This window comes from Podarcis raffonei, chromosome 6, assembly GCF_027172205.1.
Source record: "Podarcis raffonei isolate rPodRaf1 chromosome 6, rPodRaf1.pri, whole genome shotgun sequence".
In the NCBI taxonomy this organism is placed as follows: domain Eukaryota; kingdom Metazoa; phylum Chordata; class Lepidosauria; order Squamata; family Lacertidae; genus Podarcis; species Podarcis raffonei.
This window is the reverse complement of record NC_070607.1, coordinates 77,063,956-77,088,812: the sequence shown is the minus strand read 5'-3', so window position 1 is coordinate 77,088,812 and position 24,857 is coordinate 77,063,956. Positions and strand designations below refer to the sequence as shown.

At 46.2% G+C, this 24,857-nt stretch overlaps 2 protein-coding genes across 4 annotated transcripts in view; one reads left to right on the top strand and one right to left on the bottom strand.

Moving 5' to 3' along the window:
• Positions 1-24,857, bottom strand: part of MATN4 (matrilin 4) — a 42,675-nt gene that overhangs the window by 11,208 nt on the left and 6,610 nt on the right. The window contains exons 2-4 of one of the 2 annotated variants that reach the window (XM_053394097.1): positions 1,990-2,099; positions 896-1,468; positions 68-190 (exon numbers count right to left, since the gene is read on the bottom strand). In XM_053394097.1, the coding sequence (XP_053250072.1) occupies positions 68-190; positions 896-1,468; positions 1,990-2,065 (772 nt within the window). In that variant the 5' untranslated portion in view covers positions 2,066-2,099. Of the gene's footprint in view, positions 1-67; positions 191-895; positions 1,469-1,989; positions 2,112-24,857 lie in introns of both variants that reach the window. The other variant, XM_053394096.1, reaches the window with a different exon arrangement.
• RBPJL (recombination signal binding protein for immunoglobulin kappa J region like) overlaps positions 12,138-24,857 on the top strand; it is a 51,019-nt gene continuing 38,299 nt past the window's right edge. For both annotated transcript variants that reach the window (XM_053394099.1, XM_053394098.1), the window contains exon 1: positions 12,138-12,234. In XM_053394099.1, the coding sequence (XP_053250074.1) occupies positions 12,225-12,234 (10 nt within the window). In that variant the 5' untranslated portion in view covers positions 12,138-12,224. The remainder of the gene's footprint in view (positions 12,235-24,857) is intronic.

Here is a 24,857-nt window from a genome sequence, read left to right as displayed (position 1 = left end):
GGGGAGAATTACTGTCCATTTCATCAGCCCTAATAACTGTCTGACTGAACGTACTGCTCTTACTTACTGGAGCACGTCTTTCCATCAGCATTGAGCTTGTATCCTGGGTTACACTGACAATAGAAGGATCCTGGGACACTGACACAAGTGTGCTGGCAGCCGTGATCCAGTTCTGTACACATATCAACACCTGGAAGATGAAAGATGGCACAAGGTAAATAAGGGTTCGCCCACTTACATTACACATGAGAATGGATATACCAGGGTGAAGACAGTGTAATGTTTTTAGTTAGTGGGGCCAATTTGGAAGTTTGGAAGCATATCTCTCTCCGGGCTAAACACTGCAGTGTGGGTGGGGGATGCTACCAGCCTGTAATACCAGCCGGTATTACAGGCTGGTAGCAGAAGCTGGCTGTGCACAACACTGATTGGCTGGTGCCAGTGACGCAACCAGTTTTGTCTCTCACTCCCTTGTGCATGCAGCAATCCCCAGAGCATTATGTACACTTCAACATGTTTTAAAAACTTAATAAGAAAATGGATGAAGGGATAAACCCTCGCAATTGCTTTAAATTCACATTTATAAAAGGGGCAGGCAGATTGTCCAAAACTCGCAGAGAGCAGCCAAGACTGATGGACGAACCAGTATTTGATAAACTGTGAATCAATTCTTGGGCTCACATCCACCCCATCTCCACTTCCATTACAGGTTGCGGGCAACACAAGAAGCAAGAACGCATGAATAACGCTTGAGCTATCTTCTATCCTGGTAACCTCGAAGGGGGAACATGCCACCTTTCCCCTCATGTTCTGATCTCTCACTGAATCGCTATTGAATGTCAACAATGGCCACAGGAGGTGGCTTGACCGCCCTGCCACTGCCGCCATCACTCACCGCACAGCTTGTCCTGGAATTGCTTGCCAAACTGTTGGATGAGGTCAAAGGACTCCACCAAGAACACATGCTCCTCCAGTGGGGGAGAAGCCATGGCCCGGAGGGAGTTCATGTCTGCCCGCTGCACACCCACGGCATAGATTTCAATGCCGGCGGCTCGTGCCTGTGCTGCCACATCCGTCACGCGGTCCTGGGGCCGCCCATCAGTGACGATCACTGCCACACGAGGGATCTTCTTGTGCAGCGGCCGTGCCCCCTCCTGGGTGGTAAAGGCCACGTTCATGGCATACTGGATTGCCAGCCCCGTCATGGTGCCTTGAGCCAAGGGGACAATGGCGTTGATGGCCTTCTCCATGTCCGCCCGGGTGAAGAAGGACTTGAGGGAGAAGACGTTCTGGACCTGGCTGGAATACTGGATCACCCCTACCCGGGTGGCGTTGGGCCCTATATCCAGGTTGTGAATGATGTCAATCATGAAGCGCCGCATGGTCTCAAACTCAAAGGGGCGGACGCTGCGTGAGCTGTCAATCACAAAGACAATGTCCAGGGGGCCAGTCTTACACTTTGTTGTCCCTGGAGGAGGGAAATAAGAGAGATCTCATTTCACAACTTTCTCTACCAAGGTGGGGGAAACTTCTGGCCCTCCAAGTATTTGCTGGACTCCAGCTCCCATCATCCCTGACTATTGGCCATGCTGGCTGAGACTGATGGGAGCAACATTTACTATTTACTTATCGCATTTGTATGCCACCTTCTTTCTCTAAGGAGCTCTGGGTGGCGTACGTGGTTTGCCCCCCTCCTCATTTAATCCCCACAAAAACCCTGTGAGGTAGGTTAGGCTAAGGGGCAGTGACTGGCCCAAGGTGACCCAGCGAGCTTCATGGTCTCCCATGTGTGCATGGTCCAGTGTAAATCCAACACTCATGCACTTTTATTACGTCAAGGACATGCTGCAGAATACCCCCTCAAAAAACCCAGAAGTAATCATGTTCCTTTTGTGAGAATAAATTCACTGGCTACTCCTTGCTATGCTTAATACAGCTCTGATTCAACTGGTATTTGAGGTATATATATCTTTTTGACGGGCAGCTTACCTAAGATTTTCGGTCGGGCTTCCAATGCTGTAAAGGCAAGGAGGAGGAGAGGGGCAACGTACAGCAGCTTCATCATTCAGTTTTGAGACTGCAGAATCCCAGAAAGAAGTCTAGAGGATTTTCTGGGAGGGGGAAGAGAGAACATCCAATGAGATTCTGCAATGTTTCCTTCACTTTTTCTGCACTCTGAGCTGTTTTAGGCTGCAATCCTTACCACGTCTACTCAGAAGTGAATCCTATGCAAGTCAATGGGGCTTGCTCCCAGGTAAGTGGGAGAATAAGGACTGAAGCCCAACTCCCAAATCAGAATTTTGAAGGTAAGTGTTCCAACTTGCTATGTGAAATAGCGAACTGGGCAAGTACAAACAACAGCACAATCCTAAGGATGTTTTACTCAGAAGGAAGCCCCACAGAGTTCAGCAGGCCTTACTTCCTGGTGAGTGTGTGCTTAGGATTGAGACCACCACCATCATCTGCTTTTGATCTGTGCTGGGGAAAACAAGCAGACACAGATCCAGTGCCTGGATCCATTTTGGAACACAACGTAAGTCTCCACGTCCTTTCAGCAACTTTGCAAATTTCAGCACGTTGAGCTCCAAGTTACTGAACAAAGTACTCTTAATGCAAGGGCATTTCACCACCACCACACACACCCCACCAATTTTGTGGTTTAGTAGTATTGCTGCAGAAATACTGTGTTACAGTTCCACATCCATAAGGCACTGTGAAACTGCAGTCTGCCTTTCAGTCACAGAGCTGTCCTGGCAGCTGGACAAACCTTGTTTCAGCATATAAACCGGGAACAATTTATTGAGGACAGGCACTCTTTTCAGCCTCCTTTGAGCCAAGCATCTTGGTTAGGCCTCTGAAGGGCAGAAGAAGACTGTGCAAAAAGGAAAAGCTCAACTGTCAGCCCTATACTCAAGATGCTGTTCTATGGAAGGAAGTTACCACCCTTGAGTATCAGAGCCAAACTGCACATAATGTTGGTCACGTACATAGCTGTGCTCTTAAGTGTGGGGGCTGTTGGTGTTTTGGCAAATAGCTAGCATGGGTTACCTGATCCCTAGTGTGGGGAGTACAGTGATTTAACCCATCCTTTGCACTCCCCTCCCTCAGCTAACATTGTGCGATGCCAGGCATATATGACCCTGGCCAAAGCCATGTGGCTTGCATTTGGCACCAAACTTAAATGGCACTGAACACAAGCTGGGAGCACACTTTGCCTGCCCCACACCAGATGTCGTATCAACCCTGGCAGGCCTAATTTGGTCCATGAGCTGGTGATCCTTCTCCATGCTGTATATCAAGCCACAGAGCAACCCAAAGCAAGGAACAGGATCAGCATCAGACCCTTCCAAGAACAGGAACTTTCAGTGGGAAAAGAAGGGCTAGCAAGTGGAGCAATTTGAGACATACTGAAGTGAGGACAATGCAAGGATTGGCACCGTGCCCAGTTTGGCAAGAGTAGATAGGTTATCTGATCTGGAGCAGCAGAAAGCAAATAATGAGTGCTCTGGAGATGAAATGTGACAGAGATAAAAGAGAAATTGGATGGCCCCAGCTCTTTGCTTTCACGGATACAACTCTACCGATTGTTAAGGTCATGCCCTTGGGCCAAGAATCACACTCTCCCCACCACAGAGGCATAGCTCTCCTGTGATCAAATTCAGGATAAGCTTCTAGATGACCTTGGATGGTTTTCATGGAAGCATATTCAGGGTCCTGCTCTCAATGGACTCACATACAGCAACCAAGGATTTCAGACTCTTTTGGGGATAGAAACAGACAGATAGCCATTCTAAGGCCCAGTTTGTTGGGCCAAGAATGAGCTATGTGCCTGCATGTAGCAGCTGAATCCTACTAGGCTTTACCTACCTAAATTGCAGAGTTGGGAAAGGTTCAGAAAAGGACAACCAAAAGGTCAAGGGATGGAGCTACTCTCCTATGAGGAAAGGTTGTAGTGTTTGGAACTTGGAAGGTTAACTACAGGCATCTGAGAACAAAGTGCTGGAGTAGATGGACCATTGGCCTGATCCAGGAGGCTCTTCTTATGTTCTTATGTAACTGTTCCGCAGCATGGTGAACAAATTCATTTGGGTTGTTTTATTAGCTCTTCCTGCTAAATAAATTTACCGAAGAATTGTGCAACACAGCATTGTGCAATACTCACGAAACTACAATTCACATAACAATGGTAGCTGCAGCTTGGGGGGAAAGCATTGCATTTTCACCAGAAACAACTTTTGATATCTAAGAGCAGGGGGAAATGCCATTTTGCTACAACAGAAGCATCTGGAGAAATGACCCAGATTGCTCCCCACAAAAGCTGCTAATATTTAGGATAACTGCAAACTGTCCCCAAAAGATCCCCAAAGTTTAATGATATTATGGAAATAGTGGCTTTGGCCAAAAATCATGGCTGAAATTGCTTGCAAACCCATGAGGTTGGGAAACGGTTTTCCAGCTTTCTAATAAGAGGGACAAGCTTTGAATTCTAAAAAAGAAAAAAAAAGATGTGGTGTTTTGATATATCCACCAGGGGCCACTGCAATGCAAAGCAGCTTAGCCTGCTGGTTTCCTTGCTGGCTCTAGGGAGGATTTGTGAATGGAGAAAGAAGAGTAACACCTTGGCAAAAGGCAGTCAAAGGGAGCTTCTGCTTTTTCCCATGAGGAGATAGTTGGGAAGGAAAGGTTTAAAACACTCCTCCTGTTGCAATCTTCAAACCCCTCCCCATGATGCATTACCATCAAAACAGTTATTTGTGGGCCCTGAATCCTGGAAGGCACCGCAGGTTGAGAGATGGGGTGAATCTAGCTATCCATGCCACCCAAATGTTCTTGTTGGCATCCACCTGTCTCAGAAGGTAAACTGATGGGAATGAGCTGTGCATCAAGGGCAGAGGTGGAGCGGGAAGAGAGAACAAGAGAAAGGAGACAGCCCCTGTTCCTTTCCCTCTGGAAAGGAAAATAATGAAGAAAAGCAAACTTCCTTTGTATTTGAGGTGTAAGGTGGCTATCTGGCAGGCCTGGGCAACCTTCCATGGATCTTAAACTAGGTCCCATCTGCACTATACATTTAAAGTAGTATCATACCACTTTAAACAGTCATGGCTTCCCCCCAAAGAATCCTGGGATCTGCTGTTTTTTTAAGGGTGCTGAAGGGTTGTAAGGAGATATGCTTCCCTCCAATTCCCCTCAGCGAGCTACAGTTTCCAGAGTGGTTTTACATTTACAATCCATCCCTCTTTTCCCAGGGAACTCTTGTGAACTGTAGCTCCATGAGGGAAATAAGGGTCTCCTAACAACTCTCAAGAGGGACGCGGGTGGCGCTGTGGGTTAAACCACAGAGCCTAGGACTTGCCGATCATAAGGTCGGCAGTTCGAATCCCTATGATGGGGTGAGCTCCCGTTGCTCGGTCCCTGCTCCTGCCAACCTAGCAGTTCGGAAGCACGTCAAAGTGCAAGCAGATAAATAGGTAACACCCCAGTGGGAAGGTAAACGGTGTTTCCATGTGCTGCTCTGGTTCACCAGAAGCGGCTTAGTCATGCTGGCCACATGACCTGGAAGCTGTACACCGGCTCCCTCGGCCTATAGAGCGAGATGAGCGCCGCAACCCCAGAGTCGGTCACGACTGGACCTAATGGTCAGGGGTCCCTTTACCTTTACCTTTAACAACTCTCAGCGCCCTTAACAAACGAAGCTCCCAGGATCCTTTGGAGCGAAGCAAATGCAATGAAGCTGTCCTCTGTGCATTTGCAATGGCTGTCTGAACTGTACACGCCTCACTTTTAATTGCAGCTTTTAGATGCAAAACACTGGAGCATTTCTCAAGAAACTGCAGAATTGTAGCCTACAGATTGTGGCTAACACCATGTCATTACAGCTTCCAACACTAGTGATGGGAGCAGACTGAAGCCAAAGTAAATAGTAATGTGTGCACAGCCTGAGAGAAACCAGAACTAACAAAAATTTGTCCATCCCTACACTGGTCACCTGAAAAGGGGGAGCGACCAATTCTTTAGACTGCAATCTAAACGTATTTACTGGGATATAAGCATCACTGAGCACAATGGTGCCTACTCCTGAGTAAATATACATAGATTTGCTCTGCTAATCTTTCTCAATGTTCAAACACTGCCTGGTCACCAAGAGGTGAATTTTATCCTCCACAGGCAACTAGGCTATTAACTCTGAACAGTGGCCCATTCTACAGATTTTCCCCAGCATCCATAAAACAGCATTCAAAATTACCCTTCAAATGACCGCAAGCTAAACAAGATTTTGTTCACTGCTCCTAATCATTTTACACCTTGTCACTTCATGCCATTTCCTCATTTCTAAGAACTTGTATTGAGCACCTACAGTTAATCTAAAGGCTCTCTGTACGCATACAATATTCTCTCTTTGCACCAGAAAGCTTTCCTCCTTCATGCGTCTTCAAAGTTTGACACAAATTTGTCTCTGAGCCAAAAAACAAACCCAAACACCTCCATTCATACAGCTGTCAGTTAAGAAAATTGGCAATTTTTCATTCATTAGGAACTGAATGCTCCCCAAGGGGATGCCAGGTGATCCCGGTTCCTTCTGAGCATCAAAAGATTCTAGTCAAATGGGGTTTAAAATGCAAATATATGCTAAGGAAAACATGCCAAAAAAGCAATTAAGGAAATCACATCTGAACTATTCTAACCAGTAAGACTTTACTCAGGCAAGCCATTTTTGGGAAGAAGAAAAACTGCCTTTGCAAAAAAGAAGGTTTTTTTGAAGTCTTAAGGTCTCACAGACACAAAAAGAATCAGACAAGGTTGCTTACATTCACGATCTGGCTCCCTATCCATTAGCGGATCCAGTGACATTTATCAGGACTCTTGAACTACAAGCAGGAAGACTAAAACAGACATTCACAAACCAGTCCTACCCATGTTTACTTAAGAATAAGTCTTTTCGGCTAATTACTTATGCTTAGAACTGTATTTTTATTCCTCTACGAATGAAGCTGCAATCCTAAACATCCTATTCCATTCTTCAATAGAGTTTACTTCTAAATTAGTGTATACAATTGCAATCTTAACCCCACTTACCTGGGAGTAAGTATGTTTGCATTCAATAGGGCTCATTTCTGAGTGGACATAGTCAAGATTGTGCTATCTTAGGCTGTGATCCTAAACAACAGTAGGGCCCTATGCATGTCTGCTCAAATGTAAGCCCCAGCGACTTATTAGTGGGGCTTCTTACCATGTAAATTTTTCTAAGATTGCAACCTAAGTCCCTTTGAAATCAGTGTGTTGAGTAAGTCTCTATAGAACCAAGAAGTTCAAAAAAATATATTGTCCAGTAATCAAGAAAACTCTAAGTCTACAATGACTTCTATTACTTAGGTAAAGGTAAAGGACCCCGGCAGTTAAGTCCAGTCACGAACGACTCTGGGGTTGCAGTGCTCATCTCGCTTTACTGGCTGAGGGAGCCAACATTTGTCCGCGGACAGTTTTTCTGGGTCATGAGGCCAGCATGACTAAGCCGCTTCTGGTGAAAGCAAACCAGCACACGGAAACGCCATTTACCTTCCCACCAGAGTGGTACCTATTTATCTACTTGCACTTTGACGTGCTTTCGAACTACTAGGTTGACAAGAGCTGGGACTGAGCAACGGGAGTTCACCCCGTCGTGGGGATTCAAACCACCGACCTTCCGATCGGCAAGCTCTAGGCTCAGTGGTTGAGACCACAGCGCCATCCGATGCAAGGTACAAATGATATATATAAAGTACACATCATTAGATTTCCCCACCCCCCTTGGGGCCTCATTTACTATAGATACTAGCACCATCCATGCAGGAAAAGTCTCCCACCTGTCTTTGATTCTTCCTATCTCTTTCCTTCCCCAAATCTGACTGGTCATCCAGGTGTGGCGCTTAGAGTGTTAAACTAGGACCAGACTTGTTTGTAACTGGGGAGGGGGAGAACCAGGAACACCACCTGAGCTCCTTGGAAGAAAGGTGGGACGTAACATAATAATAAATTTTAAATGTATAATGTCGCTTGACTCCACAGAATAAGGCAAAAACCTATCTCCTTGCTCTCTGCCCCTTCAGTTAAAAAACCCTGGAATATACTCTAGTTCTGCCCTGAAGTCAGCAACTCTTAAACAGCTCCACCCACTAGACCTGATGCCCTTCGTGCCTGGAATTTCCTCACAGAATACCAACTTGGTGCCACAGCTTTTTTCTCACTGTTCAAAGTCTTCCTCCAAGCTCCCCTCTTACATGAGGCCCTTTCTTCCTCCTTACTCCACATTTCTTTTCTATCCCTCTGTTATCTCTCCCCCTGCCCCAATCACCTAAATTCACACTCTTTGAGCCAGATTCTTGGTATGAGAAAAAAAAAAAGGCCCAACAGATCATTTGGACTGTGTGGCGATGTTTCTAGGCATCCTTGTTCAAATTAACACATGTGGAAGTTTCCCCTGTTGCAAGCCACATCAAAGCACATCCACATCTGCTTTGTGTAAGTACCTCAGAGCTGAACTAAAGCGCTATTCAGACATTTGTCTTCTGGGTTAAATCAACATGCAGGCAGGGAAGAGCATTCTAGATTCCCCCATCACCACCATTCCTTGGAACATCTGCTGTGGAAGCCCGGTTTACTCATGGAGGGACCTTGATTTTTCATCTCGTGCAAAGACTCTACATAAGAACAGAAGGCTCCCTGCTACAGTCACCCTCCATCTTAGAGGGCAAAGGGGGCAGTGATGAAGGGGGACAGAGCTAGCACAAGCCATATAGAGTCTTCCTCTCACCTACTGATTTAACCCTGGGGATGAACGTTTCAAAGACCTTCTTGGTAGTGGCACCCACCCTGTGGAACGCCCTCCCACCAGATGTCAAAGAGAACAACAACTACCAGACCTTTAGAAGACATCTGAAGGCAGCCCTGTTTAGGGAAGCTTTTAATGTTTGATGCATTACTGTATTTTAATATTTTGTTGGAAGCTGCCCAGAGTGGCTGGGGAGGCCCGGCCAGATGGGTGGGGTATAAATAATAAATTATTATTATTATTATTATTATTATTATTATTATTATTATTATTATTATTATTATAAAAATCCAAGTTGGAAGGGACTCTGAGGATCATCTAGTCCAACCCCCTGCAATGCAGGAATATGAATGAATGCAGGGGATTGTTGGCATCCCCTGGAGAAAATACCATGAAGGAAGCTTTGCTGCTTGTACCTCAAAAGGAGTTGTGCCCAGCCTCCAGCGCCACCCTGGAATATTTATTTACTTATTTTTTTGCTGCCTTTCCCTCCAAGCAGGGCAGGGCAGTATGCATGGTTCTCCCCTCTTCTTATCCGCCCAACAACCCTGTGAGGTAGGTTAGGCAGAGAGGCAGGGAGTGGTCCAAGGTCGCCCTGCGAACTTCACAGCTGTGTGGGGATTTGAACCCGGGTCTCCCATTTCCTAGTCCGACACTCTAACCACTGGACTGTGCTGACTCACTGAACAGCAACAGGAGCAGGACTCTTAATCCTGCTCTAAAGTGAGTGGTGTGGGGCAGATATATGCCAATCCTCTTCATGTCAAACAACTAAAGCTGTTCTCAGAGAGAAACCGCTGCTAAGCAGTGGAAGAGGGATATGAGGCTGAAGGTTAAAAACGCACTGAAATGTCACAAAATAGCAAGCAAGTTTTCAAATCCAGCAGAACTCTTTGTCAGACTGGATGTCAAGGAAAGCCAGGGACTGTAGGGACATGAGAAAAAGCTTCACTTCCTGTTGAAGCCATAATATCACTGCATGCACAGCACCTTCACCTTCCATTACCCCTCTGTCCCAGACACTCCAAGGATGGAGTGATGAGCCACAGAGCCAGTCAAAAAGTCATGTGGATTAGCTTAATTTTGGAATCACACGGTGAGAGAAAACCTCAGCTTCTACAAAAGCCATTTGCATGGAACACTTTCTACTTAAAAAAAACCTGCACTGTTTTTACCACTTCTTAAATTATTATTATTTCTCTCTCTCTCTCTCTCCCTTTGGCAATGCAGCAATAACCACAAAAATTGTTTTGGGCAGCTGTGCCATGCATAACATTTCTTGCATTCTACCATGTCCAAACCTTGCTTCAGTGACAGGGTGGCAAGCAGCCTGATTCTGTCTGGGTCCAGGTCATTTCGAAAGCTCAACTAGAGAAAGAAAAACTTGAGAAAAAGAAACGAGAGAAAAAGCGAGAAGTGAGATGTTTATTTAAAAAATGAGGAGAGAACCAATTTATTCTAACCAGAGAGGAATCACATGGTAATACTGATGACCATCCCTACAGGATTATAGTAAACATTACTATGAGTGTGTGTGTGTGTGTGTGTGTGTGTGTGTGTAATGAAACTGAATACAGACAAGACAGAGGTGCTGTGTGTTGCAGGCTCTCAAGTGTGCAAAGTGAGTGGACAACCTGCTATTAATGGAGGTGGCACAGATTAGGTCAGTAGGCTGGGCATGCTTCTTGGCCAACTAGTGTTGCTTGAGGGTCAGGTGGCTTCAGTGGCTACGAGCGACTGTCTCAAACTATGGGCCTTCCTTGGCAGAGAAAGCTTGGCTGTAGTGCTCCATGCTCAGGTAACCTCAAGAATGGACTACTGCAATGCGCTCCATGTGGGCCTGCCCCTTGAAGACAGTTCGAAAGCTGCAACTGGTGCAGAATGCAGTGGCCGGGATGCTGGCAGACAACTGGTCCCAAATATCTCAAGGAGTGCCGCCTCCCATACAAACCTGACCCAGAATCAAGATCTGCAGGAGAGGCCCTATGAGTTTCCATGTGACAAGGTCAAGATGCAGCTTTTTCAGCAGGCCTTGGCGGAGGTGAGGGATGAGGTTGGTATATCCCTCCCATTTACATGCAACCCAATCTAGGACCCCATTACGAAGTGTGAGCTATAGATGCTTATGAATGAATGAGTAAATAAATCAATTTGACCGCTCAGATGCACCATACTATATTTGGGGAAGGGCCATAGCTCAGTGCTACAACATTTCCTGTCAGGCAGAAGGTCCAGGTTCAATCCGCAGCATCTCCAGGTAAGATTAGGAGACTCCTTCCTGAAACCTTGGACCACAAGTTGGCGTAGACAATGGGGATGGGGGAGAAACTTGATCCAATTCGCGTTTATTCAATTTGCACTTTTGAAAAGATGTGGGACTTGAAACACAGCCATCCTTTAGCCCAAGGGACACATCCCTTGCAGGCGGACTGCATGCAGGTGATGGTGGGGGTCAGATGCAGAAATGGGAGGCATATCAGACATGGCTCCGAACTTTGCAATGGGCTACCTTCCAGCCATGAAAAGACCAGAGGTTTCTGAACATACTCGTTTGTACATGCATCTATATACACCAGAGGTATCTCTCAGTCCTGGCAAACAAAGGACTCCACAGTTCAAGGACACACTCAAGCCAGGAAAAAAGCATGCAGGAAGGGGGGTAAGGGGATATCCCAAGGACAGTCCCATGGGCCAAATAGGAAGTCCAGGAGAGCCACATTCAGTCCCCAGGGCTCTCCACCCCTTGTCCTAAGCAGCAGGGGAATTTGGGCCCAGAGGCAGAGTGAGTGGGCAACAGCAAGAAGGGCAACAAGGAGGAGACCTGCTTATTGCCCACAAGCCTGCTCCAAAAGAATCCCAAACAAAACCTGGAACCAGCATTGCCCTCAACTCCCCGCCCCCAATGCTGCAGCCGTTGTTCGGTGGTAGTAGGAGGTATGTGAGAAGCCATAGCAGGAAAGCAGCTGGGGAAAGGATGTGCAAATACTGAGCAGCAGTGGAAGCATTTGAGCAGCAGGCCTTGGAGATTGTGGGCTGTTGTTTTTTTATTATTAAAAAAAAGAGCTCTGCTGCAAAGCCAAGGATATTCCAATGGGTTGTCTAAAGCAAAGACCTTCACAACCTGTGCGGAGGGGATAAGGGTATTTGTGTTTGGGCAAAGCCGGTCAAGAGATAAGTGGCTCCACTGGAAAGGCAGCCTATGATTCCTAATTTTAAAAAGGCATGATGCAGGATTGGGGGGGGGGGACTCCACAGAACTTGGGAGCAGCCAAAATGCTTATCTCAGCCAGCAGTCCCCTTGCGAGTGCATAAAAAGAAGCCAAGGCAGAGAAAGCCAAAGAGCGAATGGAGGCTGCAGGTGGTGCATTTCAGTTCCTGGAATGATCAAAAGCTAGAAGAAGGGGTCCCTGATCACATAATGGAGCCAGGTATGTCAATGTGAAACCCAATAGGAGTCCTGGCTCTCTCCCTCTCACTGCTCTACCCAGCAATGTCTTGCCCTGTTCCCATTTCGTACTGTCTGGACTAACAGCCAAATACTGAGTTTCAAGAAAAGCAGCCGCTTTGGGTTTCAGTGTAGCCTGCCTGGTCAATTCTTTAATCTTTTTTCTCCCCTTTGCTGGATAGCAATGCTTTGAATATTCCAATTGTGAATCACACGGGTGAACACACTGTCTGCCCCAGAGCAGAGCAGAATAACATACAGCAAAGTTTCTGGACAGGATTCGCTTCCAGGTCTACCTGGAGATGCCAGGGATCGAAACTGGGAACATCTGTTTACATGGCAGCTGCTCTGCCACTGAGCTATGGCTCTCACTTCTTTGGTAAAGAAAGTTACAATCATAAAATCATAGAGTTCATAGAATCATCTAGCCCAGGCTTCCTCAACCTCAGCCCTCCAGATGTTTTTGGCCTACAACTCCCATGATCCCTAGCTAGCAGGACCAGTGGTCAGGGATGATGGAAATTGTAGTCTCAAAACATCTGGAGGGCCAAGGTTGAGGAAGCCTGATCTAGTCCAACTCCCTGCAATGCAGGAATCTTTTGCCCAACGTAAGGCTCAAACCCACGACCCTGAGCATGAGAGTAAGAGTTTCATGCTCTACCGACTAGGCTATCCTCATTTAAAACATTCCACAGTATATTTTGCATGGAATATACTCGGACAGTGTCTTGGGCAGTGATTCTGATGCAGAAGAATCCTTTACTGTGGTGGCACCCCAATTATGAACACCTCCACACATGCTTTTTTTTCCAGTGCCAACTCAAAATTCATTCATCAGTTTACTAAAGGCATTTTTAGGATGCTAGCTGTGAAATTATTTTGAAGTATGAAGCCGCTTCAGTGCTTTTGGAGAGTGCTGTTATTTACTGTGTTTTTAATTCCTGGTGGCATTTATGGTCGTTTCTGGAATTTAATGCATTTGTGGTTTTATGTTCTGTATTTTACTCTGCTTTGTAGCCAGCTCTGGTATACTTTGGATGGAAGACTAGGTTAGAAATAGTTTAGCTACACAAATAAATACATAAAACCCTCAATGCACATGCAACAGAAGGAAGAGAGGTGGCCCAGATTGAATGCTCACTGACTCAGTGGGAGGGGTCCCCGCATTCCCCCAAGAAGAGCCAGCACTGCTCAGGCATAGCTGCATGTGTGAAGGCTTCCAAAGGTAAAGGTAAAGGACCCCTGACAGTTAAGTCCAGTCGCGAACGACTCTGGGGTTGCGGCGCTCATCTCGCTTTACTGGCCGAGGGAGCCAACATTTGTCCACAGACAGTTTTTCCGGGTCATGTGGCCAGCATGACTAAGCCACTTCTGGTGAAACCAGAGCAGTGCATGGAAATGGTGTTTACCTTCCCGCTGGAGCGGTACCTATTTATCTACTTGCACTTTGACGTGCTTTCAAACTGCTAGGTTGGCAGGAGCTGGGACCCAGCACGGGAGCTCACCCCGTCGCGGGGATTCAAACCGCTGACCTTCCAATCGGCAAGCCCTAGGCTCAGTGGTTTAAACCACAGTGCCACCCATTTGTAGCTAGCCAAATTAATACAGAGCGAGTAGGAGGGAAGCGGGCAGTGGGGGCACACAGTGATGGAGGTTAGGCTAGCCAGCGAGGCCCTGCTCATCAATTTCATCCATGTGTAAACTCTGGCTTCTGAAAAGGGCTGGATGAGCACTACGCAGAGGGTTGACCCCAGCAAAGTCAATGCCCTTGTGCATTGATATTGTTCCGCAAACTCAATGACTTCACTGCATACAACCCAGAATCACCCGCTGCAGGTCACCCAACTCCTGCTTGGTGGCTTCCTAGGCTGTGCCGGTTCCGAGTGCCTATTCTGAGTGTTGAGCACCAGACACACTGGGCTGGCTCACCTAGGTGAGTCTCTTCTGGACACAGGACAGCTGCATTCCTAAGTACCTCCTGCCTCATGTTAGGTAGTGCGATTATACCTTCTTCTGAGTGTTACTGTGCTTTAACAAGGTTAGAATGTTTCAGGAAAAGCTGGCCAGGGGCTGTGCTGGGCACACAGCTTGAGATGTTATGTAAACAAAGAAAAAGGAACAAGCGCTGTGAGGATGGCCAGCAACAGCTTTGCCTCTCGACCTCTAAAAGTGCCACAGTGGGGAATGACAACTAGCTTAGCCCAACACACGGCACTGAATGCTTCCCAACAGGCATGGTAATTATTTTTCCATACCTCTTTGCTCTTTGCCCCGTCCCCAGCCTGGCAAACCCACTGCAAACGGCTGAAACATGAACCTGCCTTTGCCTTCCTGACACAGTGACAAATTGTTTCCCACGTGGAAAGCCTGAGTTAGGCTCCCCGGTTCAGCTCCCTCGCAGCCCGAATCAGCAGCGAGTGAGAGAGCTGAACAAAAAGCTCTTTGTTAAAACAGAGAGATCGTTTTACCTTTTATGTTCTGCAGAGCAGGAGCTGATTTCTTCTGATTTTGAGCCAACCTGTTTTAACGTGCGCCAAATTATTACCCCAGTGAAGGATTAAAAACGGTACTCTGTAACCGGCATGCGTGTGACACCAATGTTGAGGGACCCAGGTCACATCCAAGGCATTCATTTAATGCATATGGTTCTCCCCACCCAAAGAATCCTGGGAAATGTAGTTTGTGGGGGGCTTCAGAGGGCCTGGAAATGCTCTACTACTGTAGCTGTTCAGTGCTGTTTCGTGTGAGTTTCCCTATCAACCTTCTTCCTACCCACAATGATGTAATCACACATGTAGCTAAGTTGGCCTTCTCCATTCTGGTGCTATCTAGACACAGCTGGGTTCCAGCTCTCATCAGACCCAATGGTCACGGATGCTGGGGGTTGTAGCCCCATACCATCTGGAGAGCATCCTGTTGGAGAAGGCTGGGCTATGTGATGCCCATCACTAAGGGCAAATAGAAATCCTTCAGAATGATTGTATGCTGGTTGGAAATGCAGCAGGGAGAGAATATCACAAAAGCAGCAATCAACAGGGGCTTCAAAGAGGATCTGGAGAACCCACATAATGCCAGGCACCTGAGAAGAATGTTGAAGGTGTTAGGCGTGCAGAAAATGGACACTTCTGCAACTTGTCATACACACCCCTAAAAATTGGGTGAAATTGGGAAGTAGGTATTTCAAGAGGTGTTCACAATATGCACACATGCCTGCTTCAGCTCAGAGCTCAGCACTGACTTGAACTGTCTTCAGGACTCCCAATATACCAACATGCAGGAAGATGTCTAAAATGCTTCTCGCGTGTGTGAAGGTCCATGAGACACAGCCAGGAACTCCAGTCTGATCCTCTCTTCTGTCGAGATTATTACAAGCATTGTGTTAATTCAAGGTCTACTTGTGGGTTTTCCCACAGGCATCAGCTTGGCTACTGTGGCAACAAAACACTGAACTTGATGGGTCTGATTCAGCAAGCCTCTTCTTGTGTTCTTACAACGTTCAACAAGGCTGCAATCCTAATCCCAATTACTTGGGAGTAAGACCTACCAAATCTAATGGGGTTTGCTTCTGAGGAGACATAGTTGGGATTGCAACCTTAGGCCCAGATGTGCCGAGGAGACACATAACAGTAATGTAGTTTGGAAAAGCACCGTCATGCTACCGTAAACTGTCAACACCACTATCCTGTCATCAAATCTTTATCATTCCCACGATCACTTCGTACTGATTCAATGAAAATTACTTTATGCCATTTTGATTCTGTTATCCACCCAGAGCAACTTAATGCAAAGCTGGGATATGTAAATATGGATTTAGGATAATGTGCATATAAGCACGTGTCAAAATTCAGCACAAAGTCTTGCTGGGGAGCACCATATTCATTCACCTTTGGTTTCCCTAAACCAAAGAATTAAGCTGCCATGTGTATCTGGTGGAATGATGTTGGTTCTCTAGAAGAAGATGCAAAGAGACTTACAGCACAATACTATGGATGTCTACTCGAAAGTTATGTCCCATTTAGCTCAATGAAATTTATTCCCAGGTTATACTGGGAATCGTAAATGGCGTTTCCATGTGCTGCTTTGGTTCACCAGATGCGGCTTAGTCATGCTGGCCACATGACCCGGAAGCTGTCTGCGGACAAACACCGGCTCCCTTGGCCAGTAAAGCAAGATGAGTGCCACAACCCCAGAGTTGTTTGTGACTGGACCTAACGGTCAGGGGTACCTTTACCTTTAATACTGGGAATCGTAGCTCTGTGAAAGGTAAAACAGAGTTCCCAAGATTATCTTGGGTAAGCCATGTGCTTTAATACTTGGGAGTAAGTCCCAATATACACAGTAAGACTTACTTAAGAGTAAACATAGAATTGAACTGCTTACTCACAATCTTTAGTAAGGCATTCAGGTTTTAGATGGGTATCTTTCTCAGTCCTACCATAGGTCTACAAAGTCATAGTTCAACACTCTAAATTACTACACCAAAGCAGCTCTAGAGAAGCATTAATGAGAGATGCTGCTCAACAGTGAGAAGTCTTTGGGCAATATGGTTTGATGTTTACCAAAAACCCACCCTCACTTGCACATTTTGATGGACACTGCCCTCATTAATTTTATGTTCTGGGGTGTCACTAGAACTGGCTGCTTTGATCTTCCCACGAACATTTGGATTTTCCATTTGTGTACACATCTCTGCTGGTTACAGGGATCAAAAGTGTGGCGCAGGGACCCTGTGCAGTAAGCTGGTAGGAATGCAGGCATCTTGTCCAAGTTCCTTTGCAGACTGAGAGGAGTATCTAAATCACAGTCTCAGGCCAGCTTTGTGAGTGAATTTACTGTACTCTGTGCCCTTTAGCTTTTAAGTAAAGGGTGAAGTTTGCAGAACTTCTGGAAAAGGGAATGAATCTCAGCAGTGAAACGCTGGGTGGGTTTCCTCTTCTTCTGAGCTTTTGAGGGTTTTGCCTAAGATAAAGTTGCTTCCCTATCAAATATCTGCCTGTGACCGAGCTAAGCTGCAGCATGACTCTTGTCTAACCCGTGCAATTTTGGAAACACACATGCGCAGCAACTGAAAGCCTAAATTCTCTTCTAAGCATTTCTGAGGTTTTTGAACAGTTTGAACAAATAGGATTTAACTCTGTAAATGCTATACGCTGCTAGACATCAGAATGTCAATTCCCTTGGGAACAACCTTTGGAGATCAAGAGGTGATCCTGCACAAAGCACTGCATCCCCAGGAGAGCTCTTGCACCACAATGGGTACCAGCAAACGGCCGGCTTGGGCAGCCCCATAAGGTCTCACTGCTGATGTCTGTCCTTTAGCTCATGGGTAGGCAAATTAAGGCCCAGGGGCCGGATCCGGCCCAATCGCCTTCTAAATCCAGCCTGCGGACAGTCCAGGAATCAATGTGTTTTTACTTGAGTAGAAAGTGCCCTTTTATTTAAAATGTATCTCTGGGTTATTTGTGGGGCCTGCCTGATGTTTTTACATGAGTGGAATGTGTGCTTTTATTTAAAATGCTTCTCTGGGTTATTTGTGGGGCATAGGAATTCATTCATTTCCCCCCAAAAAATACAGTCTGGCCCCCTGCTGAAAAAGTTTGCTGACCCCTGCTTTAGCTGGTGCTCAAATCTGAGTGCCTGGCAGCTGAATCTAGAGTCATTTTAATTTCTCACAATGCCCTGATGTAATGTTGCTATGGGGCCTTGCAGAAAATGTAAATGGCAAACCCACTGGAGCACTGCTGCTGTCACCAAGTAAGCCCACTGACATAAGAGAGGGCCAATCAGAAAGCACTTTGCTAAGAGCCCCCTCACACCCGGATCTGGCCCTATCAGTGACTGCACAGTTTTCATTCTCCATCTTTGCCTTACATAACGGAGAGAGGCCCTGGTCAAGATTTCCCTCCCACCTGCCTCCACTAAATTCCTGAAGATGTAATGGAGCTCCATGAGAAAGCCCTGCAAGCTTGAGGCATTTTTCTATACTCCATTGCCAATGCATTAGATATCTGGTATGGAGGAAAGGGAGAAGAAGTTAGGCAATGCCAGGTTTGCACTGAGAGAGCTGTCAAATCAATTGGAACTAGAGCTGAGTCAAATGTTCTCAGAGGAAGTTTTTTTAATGAGAAAATTTCTGTTTTGTTTTTCTCTCTACCCTTCCCCAGAAAAAGCCCACTTTAAAAGAATTTATTTGTTTGTTTGGTTGGTTGGTTAGTTGGTTCCCCACCACACACACACAATATGCACAGCCTTAGAATAACAACAGGTCCAGGGCACTGTGGGAGCATTTGCCGGGGGGGGGGGGAGTTACAAAATGGCAGCCAGGTTGCCAACACCATTGTTGCTACTGTCTCTTGCAACAGCAGGCAGGCAGACAGAAAGTTATAGTAGGGAAAGAGAGCTGGGCAGCTACCACTGCTAATTAGAGTGGCCAGTTATGCACTGATGATTTACATGCACGGATGCAAATTTAGAAATAATTACTATTATTTAAAAAGAAGCACAACAGACAATATGCCACTCTGCCACTTCCTTGCAGAGTAGCTGACTGGACTGGCAGCAGCTGAATCTTACCTCTCTCATAGCACTAGGACTCGGGCAGAATTCAGGACAGACAAAAGAAAGTACCGTATTTTTTGCTCTATAAGACTCACTTTTTCCCTCCTAAAAAGTAAGGGAAAATGTGTGTGCGTCTTATGGGGCGAATGCAGGCTGCGCAGCTATCCCAGAAGCCAGAACAGCAAGAGGGATTGCTGCTTTCACTGTGCAGTGATCCCTCTTGCTGTTCTGGCTTCTGAGATTCAGAATATATTTTTTCTTGTTTTCCTCCTCCAAAAACTAGGTGTATCTTATAGAGCGAAAAATATGGTACTTCTTCACGCAGCACATACTTAAATGATGGAATGTGCTCCCACAAGAGGCAGTGATATCCACCACCTTGGATGCCTTTAAAACAGGACTGGGTGCTTCTTGCCCATTTAGCTCAGTTGGTTAGAGCATGGTGCTGATGGTGCCAACACCACAGGTTCGATCCCCGTATGGGACAGCTGCATATTCTATCATTGCAAGGGGTCAAACTAGATTGTCCTCAGGGTCCCCTTCCAACTCTACAATTTTATGATTCCATGAAATTCACGGAGGATGGCAGTACTCTGCCTCCACTGTCAGAGGGAGTATGCCTCTTTGAGTACTAGTTGCTGAGAATTATAAGCAGAGAAAGAGAACTGTTATGTTCAGGTCCTTCTTGTATGCTTCCCATCCCGTGAGAATAGGATGATACCTGACTAGATGGGCCATTGGCCTGATCCAGCAGGCTCTTCTTATTTTCTTTCAATCCTAGCAGCATGATGCTGTCCTTCAGCACATCTGAGGACAGCAGAGTAGCTTAGAAGGCATGGGGCTGTGTGGCACACACATCTGCCCTCCCGCAGGCTACCACCACCCCACACACCCTTTAGCATCTGCTGTCTGAGGCAGTCACCTTGCTTTGCCTAATAGTAGGGCTGGCCCCAGGAGAATCTAATTTTGGGAGGGAGTACTTAATGCTCTTCTTGCCCACCAATTTTCCCCTTCCAACGTCCCCTAGGAAAACAACCTAGGAGGGAAACAAGACTGGGGGTTGAAGGGAAGGATCCGTGGCATTTCTCCCCTGCAAATCTACCTCCTGACTTGTGCATTATCTTGGCAAAAGCAGGTCTGGAAGCAGCCATTTGCCAGGTAGCATGCAATTCTGTTCTTAGAATAACTGTTGTGCCATGTTCACTTGCTGAAAGAAAGGGGGGGCATGAAGCTCTTGGTATATATGTAACACCTCCTACACCCATTTCTATTCCAAGCCCTGTTTTAACAAGGCTATTTCAAAACAATCTGCCCATTTTGCCAAGATGCATGAAGGCGGGGAGTGGGGAGACTACTTCCAACCGCTTTTAAAATATAAAATGTTATATGATACTTAAAGCTATGTCTGAGTTGCAAAAACCCACAGAAGACTAATTCTTCCACCTCACAAGCGGGTAACATAGAAGTGTGAAGGGCGAGTCGTAGGGGCAAGCCTCTGAATGAAACCTTTATGAAGTCCCTGATCCAAATCTGGTGACAGACATTCAGTGGATTGAACCCACATAGTCAAAGCTCCTTCTGTTTGGAGGAAGCTGGAAGAAGGCTGAGGGACAAGCAGGGAGAACTTAATTGCTCTACAATAATTATAGATCTATATCTGGGGGAAGCCTATGTTTCCACAAAAGCTCATCCAAGGATTGGGGAGAGTTCCTCAGTGAGATGAATGCACATAGCAGATACAACTTTCCTGAAAACCATTACCAATATTCTTCCCCTGCAATGTACAACTGCAGGAGGTTATTGGGCTCATGAATTGCTTTTCTCCAGATAAATCATGACCTGTAAACAAGGTCTGTTATTGGTTTTCATCTCACGGTTTGTCTGGGGAAGACAAAGCACGAGTTTGAATTCAGACACAATGCTAATTCAAACCATGGTTTAGCTCACAGCAGTGTGGCAGCAGCAAGATCAGTGGAATAGGAGCAAAGCTGCCACAGGCAATCCCTCAGTTAATCAGAACGTTTAGCATTATGGGTAAATGATGTCAGTGAGAGCCACCAAGCTTTGCAAGTGTCTCTCCTAAGAGTATGCCCTTGCCAGAATATGCCTACATAATCCTCTGCAACACAAAACACCAGGGGTTCTACAGCAGAGATGTAAAGCAGACCCACAGGCAGAAACCTTGCAAGGAGGAAACCTAAGGCAACAGTAGTTCAGGAAGGGAGAATCAATGCAGAGCAACTGGAACCTAAATATTGGCATTGCTCGCACTTCACATTAAACCATGGTTTGGGATTATAGGGAGGAGCACAGAAAATCCTACGCTTGCATGATTCCCACCCCCCACTCCACTCTTCCTGTACAACCACAAGGAGATTGGAAGCTTCCATTCATTTTAATTAGCTACAGGGAAGTTTTAACGTCTGATCCGTGAGATTTTTGAAATATTGAGCAATATACGAATGCTTTTTAAACAAACAAACTGTGGTCAATCTCAACTATGGCTTGTGGAAACAAGGCACATTCTTATTTTTGGTATGGTATCTTTGTAAACCACTTAGGAACAACTGTTTCTTCGCAGTAGAGCTGTAGCTCAGTGGTACAGCATCCAGCTTTACAAGCAGGAGCCTCCAGGTTCAATTCCCATCATCTCCAGGCAGGGCTGAAAGAGACCCTTGTCTAAAAACCCTGGAGAGCCGCTGCCAGCCAGTGCAAACAAAACTGAGCTAGGCTAACTTGTAGTCTCACTCAGTGTTAGAAGCTTAGATATATGACCTAATCACCAAATGGAACCTTAAACCGAGGTTACAGTCACCACAACAGAATGTCTAAGCATCTTTTCTTTGCACTGAAATTTATTATTACTGTTACAGTGGTACCACGGGTTACAGGTGCTTCAGGTTATATGATTTCGGGTTTTGTACCGCACTGATCCCGGAAGTACCAGAACGGGTTACTTCTGGGTTTCGGTGCTCGCGCATGTGCAGAAGCACTAAATCGCGCTTTGTGCATGCGCAGAAGCACCGAATCGTGAGACCCGTGCGTGCGCAGACACGGCGCTGTGGATTGCGAACACTGCAGGTTGCGAACGTGCCTCCTACACGGATCACGTTCGCAACCCGAGGTTCCACTGTATCATCACCATCATCATTTCCTTACCATTTTATATTTTAAATAAGAAAATCTCAAAGCGGTTTACAACACATTAAAACATCAAATAAAACAAACCAGAATAAAACACATTCAAGCTTCAAGTAAACTATTTCAGATCCTTCTCTAAGTGATAGTTTGCTTTTCCCATATTTAGTTGCTTAGTTAATTTATACAGCAGAAGCACTCTAGGAAACCAGTGTGGCATAGTGGCTAGAGCAGGCATAGGAAAACTCGGCCCTCCAGATGTTTTGGGACTACAACTCCCATCATCCCTGACCACTGGTCCTGTTAGCTAGGGATGATGGGAGTTGTAGTCCCAAAACATCTGGAGGGCTGAGTTTGCCTATGCCTGGGCTAGAGTGTTGGACAAGGACCTGGGAGATGAGGGTCCAATTCTCCATCCGTCATGAAGCTCACTGGGTGACCTTGGGCCAGTCACAGTCTCTTAACCTACCTAACAGGGTCACTGTAGGGATTAACTTGGGTGGGTTGGGGGTGTAAACCATGTACTCCTTGAAGGAAAAGATGGAGTATAAATGCAGTGACTAAGCTCTTCTTCTTACCTGCTTAAGAAAGCTGGAGGGCCAGCCAGATAGAGATGTCAGTTGCCAACCTGGCATCCAGAGATCTCCATATGGTTGCAATTGTACCTGTGCCAGTTGCAAACCGTGCCTGGGGGATTGCTATCACTGGTCGGACTCAGTATAAGACAGCTCCCCATTTCCCAGCCTTGTTCTGCACCCACTTCGAGTGCTTTTGCCTAACTGCAACGTGTGCTTGAAAACTGGTCATCCCTCTTGCTTGTCTAGATGGAAGTTGGAGAGGGGCGTATGCCACCCACTTTTGCAATAGGTCTTGGAATGCCAGCAGTGGGACAGAGGCAAAGAAGAGGGACATAGGAAGTTGTCTTATTCCAAGCCAGACTGTGCCATTGGCATTTAAAAGATAGAACAGAAGCCTGAGACTGCTATTCTATGTGCACTTACGTGGGAGTAAAGGTAAAGGGACCCCTGACCATTAGGTCCAGTCGTGACCAACTCTGGGGTTGCGGTGCTCATCTCGCTTTAATGGCCGAGGGAGCCGGCATACAGCTTCCAGGTCATGTGGCCAGCATGACTAAGCCGCTTCTGGCAAACCAGAGCAGTGCACGGAAACGCCATTTACCATCCTTCCGGAGCGGTACCTATTTATCTACTTGCACTTTGATGTGCTTTCAAACTGCTAGGTTGGCAGGAGCAGGGACCAAGCAACGGGAGCTCACCCCGTCGCGGGGATTCGAACCGCCGACCTTCTGATCGGCAAGTCCTAGGCTCTGTGGTTTGTCCTCCCAGTTGAACGACGTGGCCCAGGGAGAGAGGGAAAAATAGTGGAAGTGAACAACTGGCTTCGCAAATGGTGTAAACAGGAACGGTTTGGATTCTTAGATCACGGAATGCAGTTTCTTGAAGATGGACTTCTGGCAAGCGATGGGCTGCACCTTACAACGGTTGGTAGGAATGTTTTTGCAAAAAATCTCAGAAACCTCATCAGGAGGGCTTTAAACTGACTAATGTGGGGGAGGGAGACAGTGCTCCTGAAGGTAGGAGTCTATCAATTGATGAAGATGATCATCCAAATGTCATAGACCGAATGGAGCAAACAGCACGCAGACCTAGTGGTGGGAGGAAAAAATCCTTAAATAAGAGACACGGGGGAATGATTAATGGACTTCAATGTCTGTACACTAATGCGCAAAGTATGGGAAATAAACAAGATGAGCTTGAGCTCTTGGTACAGCAAACTAAATATGACATAATAGGCATCACTGAAACCTGGTGGGATAAGTCCCACGATTGGAATGTAATAATGGAGGGATACAATCTATTTCAGAGAAACAGACCAGACAAGAAAGGAGGAGGAGTGGCGTTATATGTCAGGGATGTGTATACCTGTGAAGAGATCCAAGATTTAGAACCTCAAAGCCAAAGTGAGAGCATTTGGGTCAAAATTAAGGGAGAGAAGAATAACAGTGACCTCATTGTGGGAGTTTACTATAGATCCCCAAGCCAAACGGAGGACATAGATGATGCCTTCCTGGAACAGATGGCCAAGCATGCAAAAGGAAGGGAGATAGTAGTAATGGGGGACTTCAATTACCCGGATATTTGTTGGATGTCAAACTCAGCCAAGAGCATAAGGTCAAACAGATTCCTCACTGGCCTTGCAGACAACTTCATTGTCCAGAAAGTGGGAGAAGCTACAAGAGGAACAGCCATTTTAGATCTGGTCCTAACCAATGTTGATGACCTGGTTAGTGGGGTAGAAGTGGAAGGATCATTAGGCGCGAGTGATCATGCTCTTCTGAAGTTTACTATACAGCGGAAAGGAGCAGCCAAGCATACTAGGACTCAATTTCTCGACTTTAAGAAAGCCGACTTCATAAAACTTAGGGAAGTGCTGGGTGAGATCCCATGGACAGTAATACTAAAAGGAAAGGGAGTTCATGATGGCTGGGAGTTTGTTAAGAGGGAGATAGTAAAAGCACAACTTCAGGCAATACCAATGAGACGGAAACATGGAAGGTGCCTAAAGAAGCCAGGGTGGCTATCTAAAGAACTTTTAACTGAGTTAAGATTAAAAAAGGATGTGTACAAAAAATGGAAAAGGGGGGAAACCACCAAAGAGGAATTCAAACAAATAGCCAGCACGTGTAGACACAAAGTCAGAAAAGCTAAAGCACAGAATGAACTCAGGCTTGCTAGAGAGGTTAAAAGCAACAAAAAAGGCTTTTATGGGTATGTTCGTAGCAAAAGGAAGAACAAAGAAACAGTGGGGTCACTCAGAGGAGAAGATGGTGAAATGCAAACAGGGGACACAGAAAGGGCTGAACTCCTCAATGCCTTCTTTGCCTCAGTC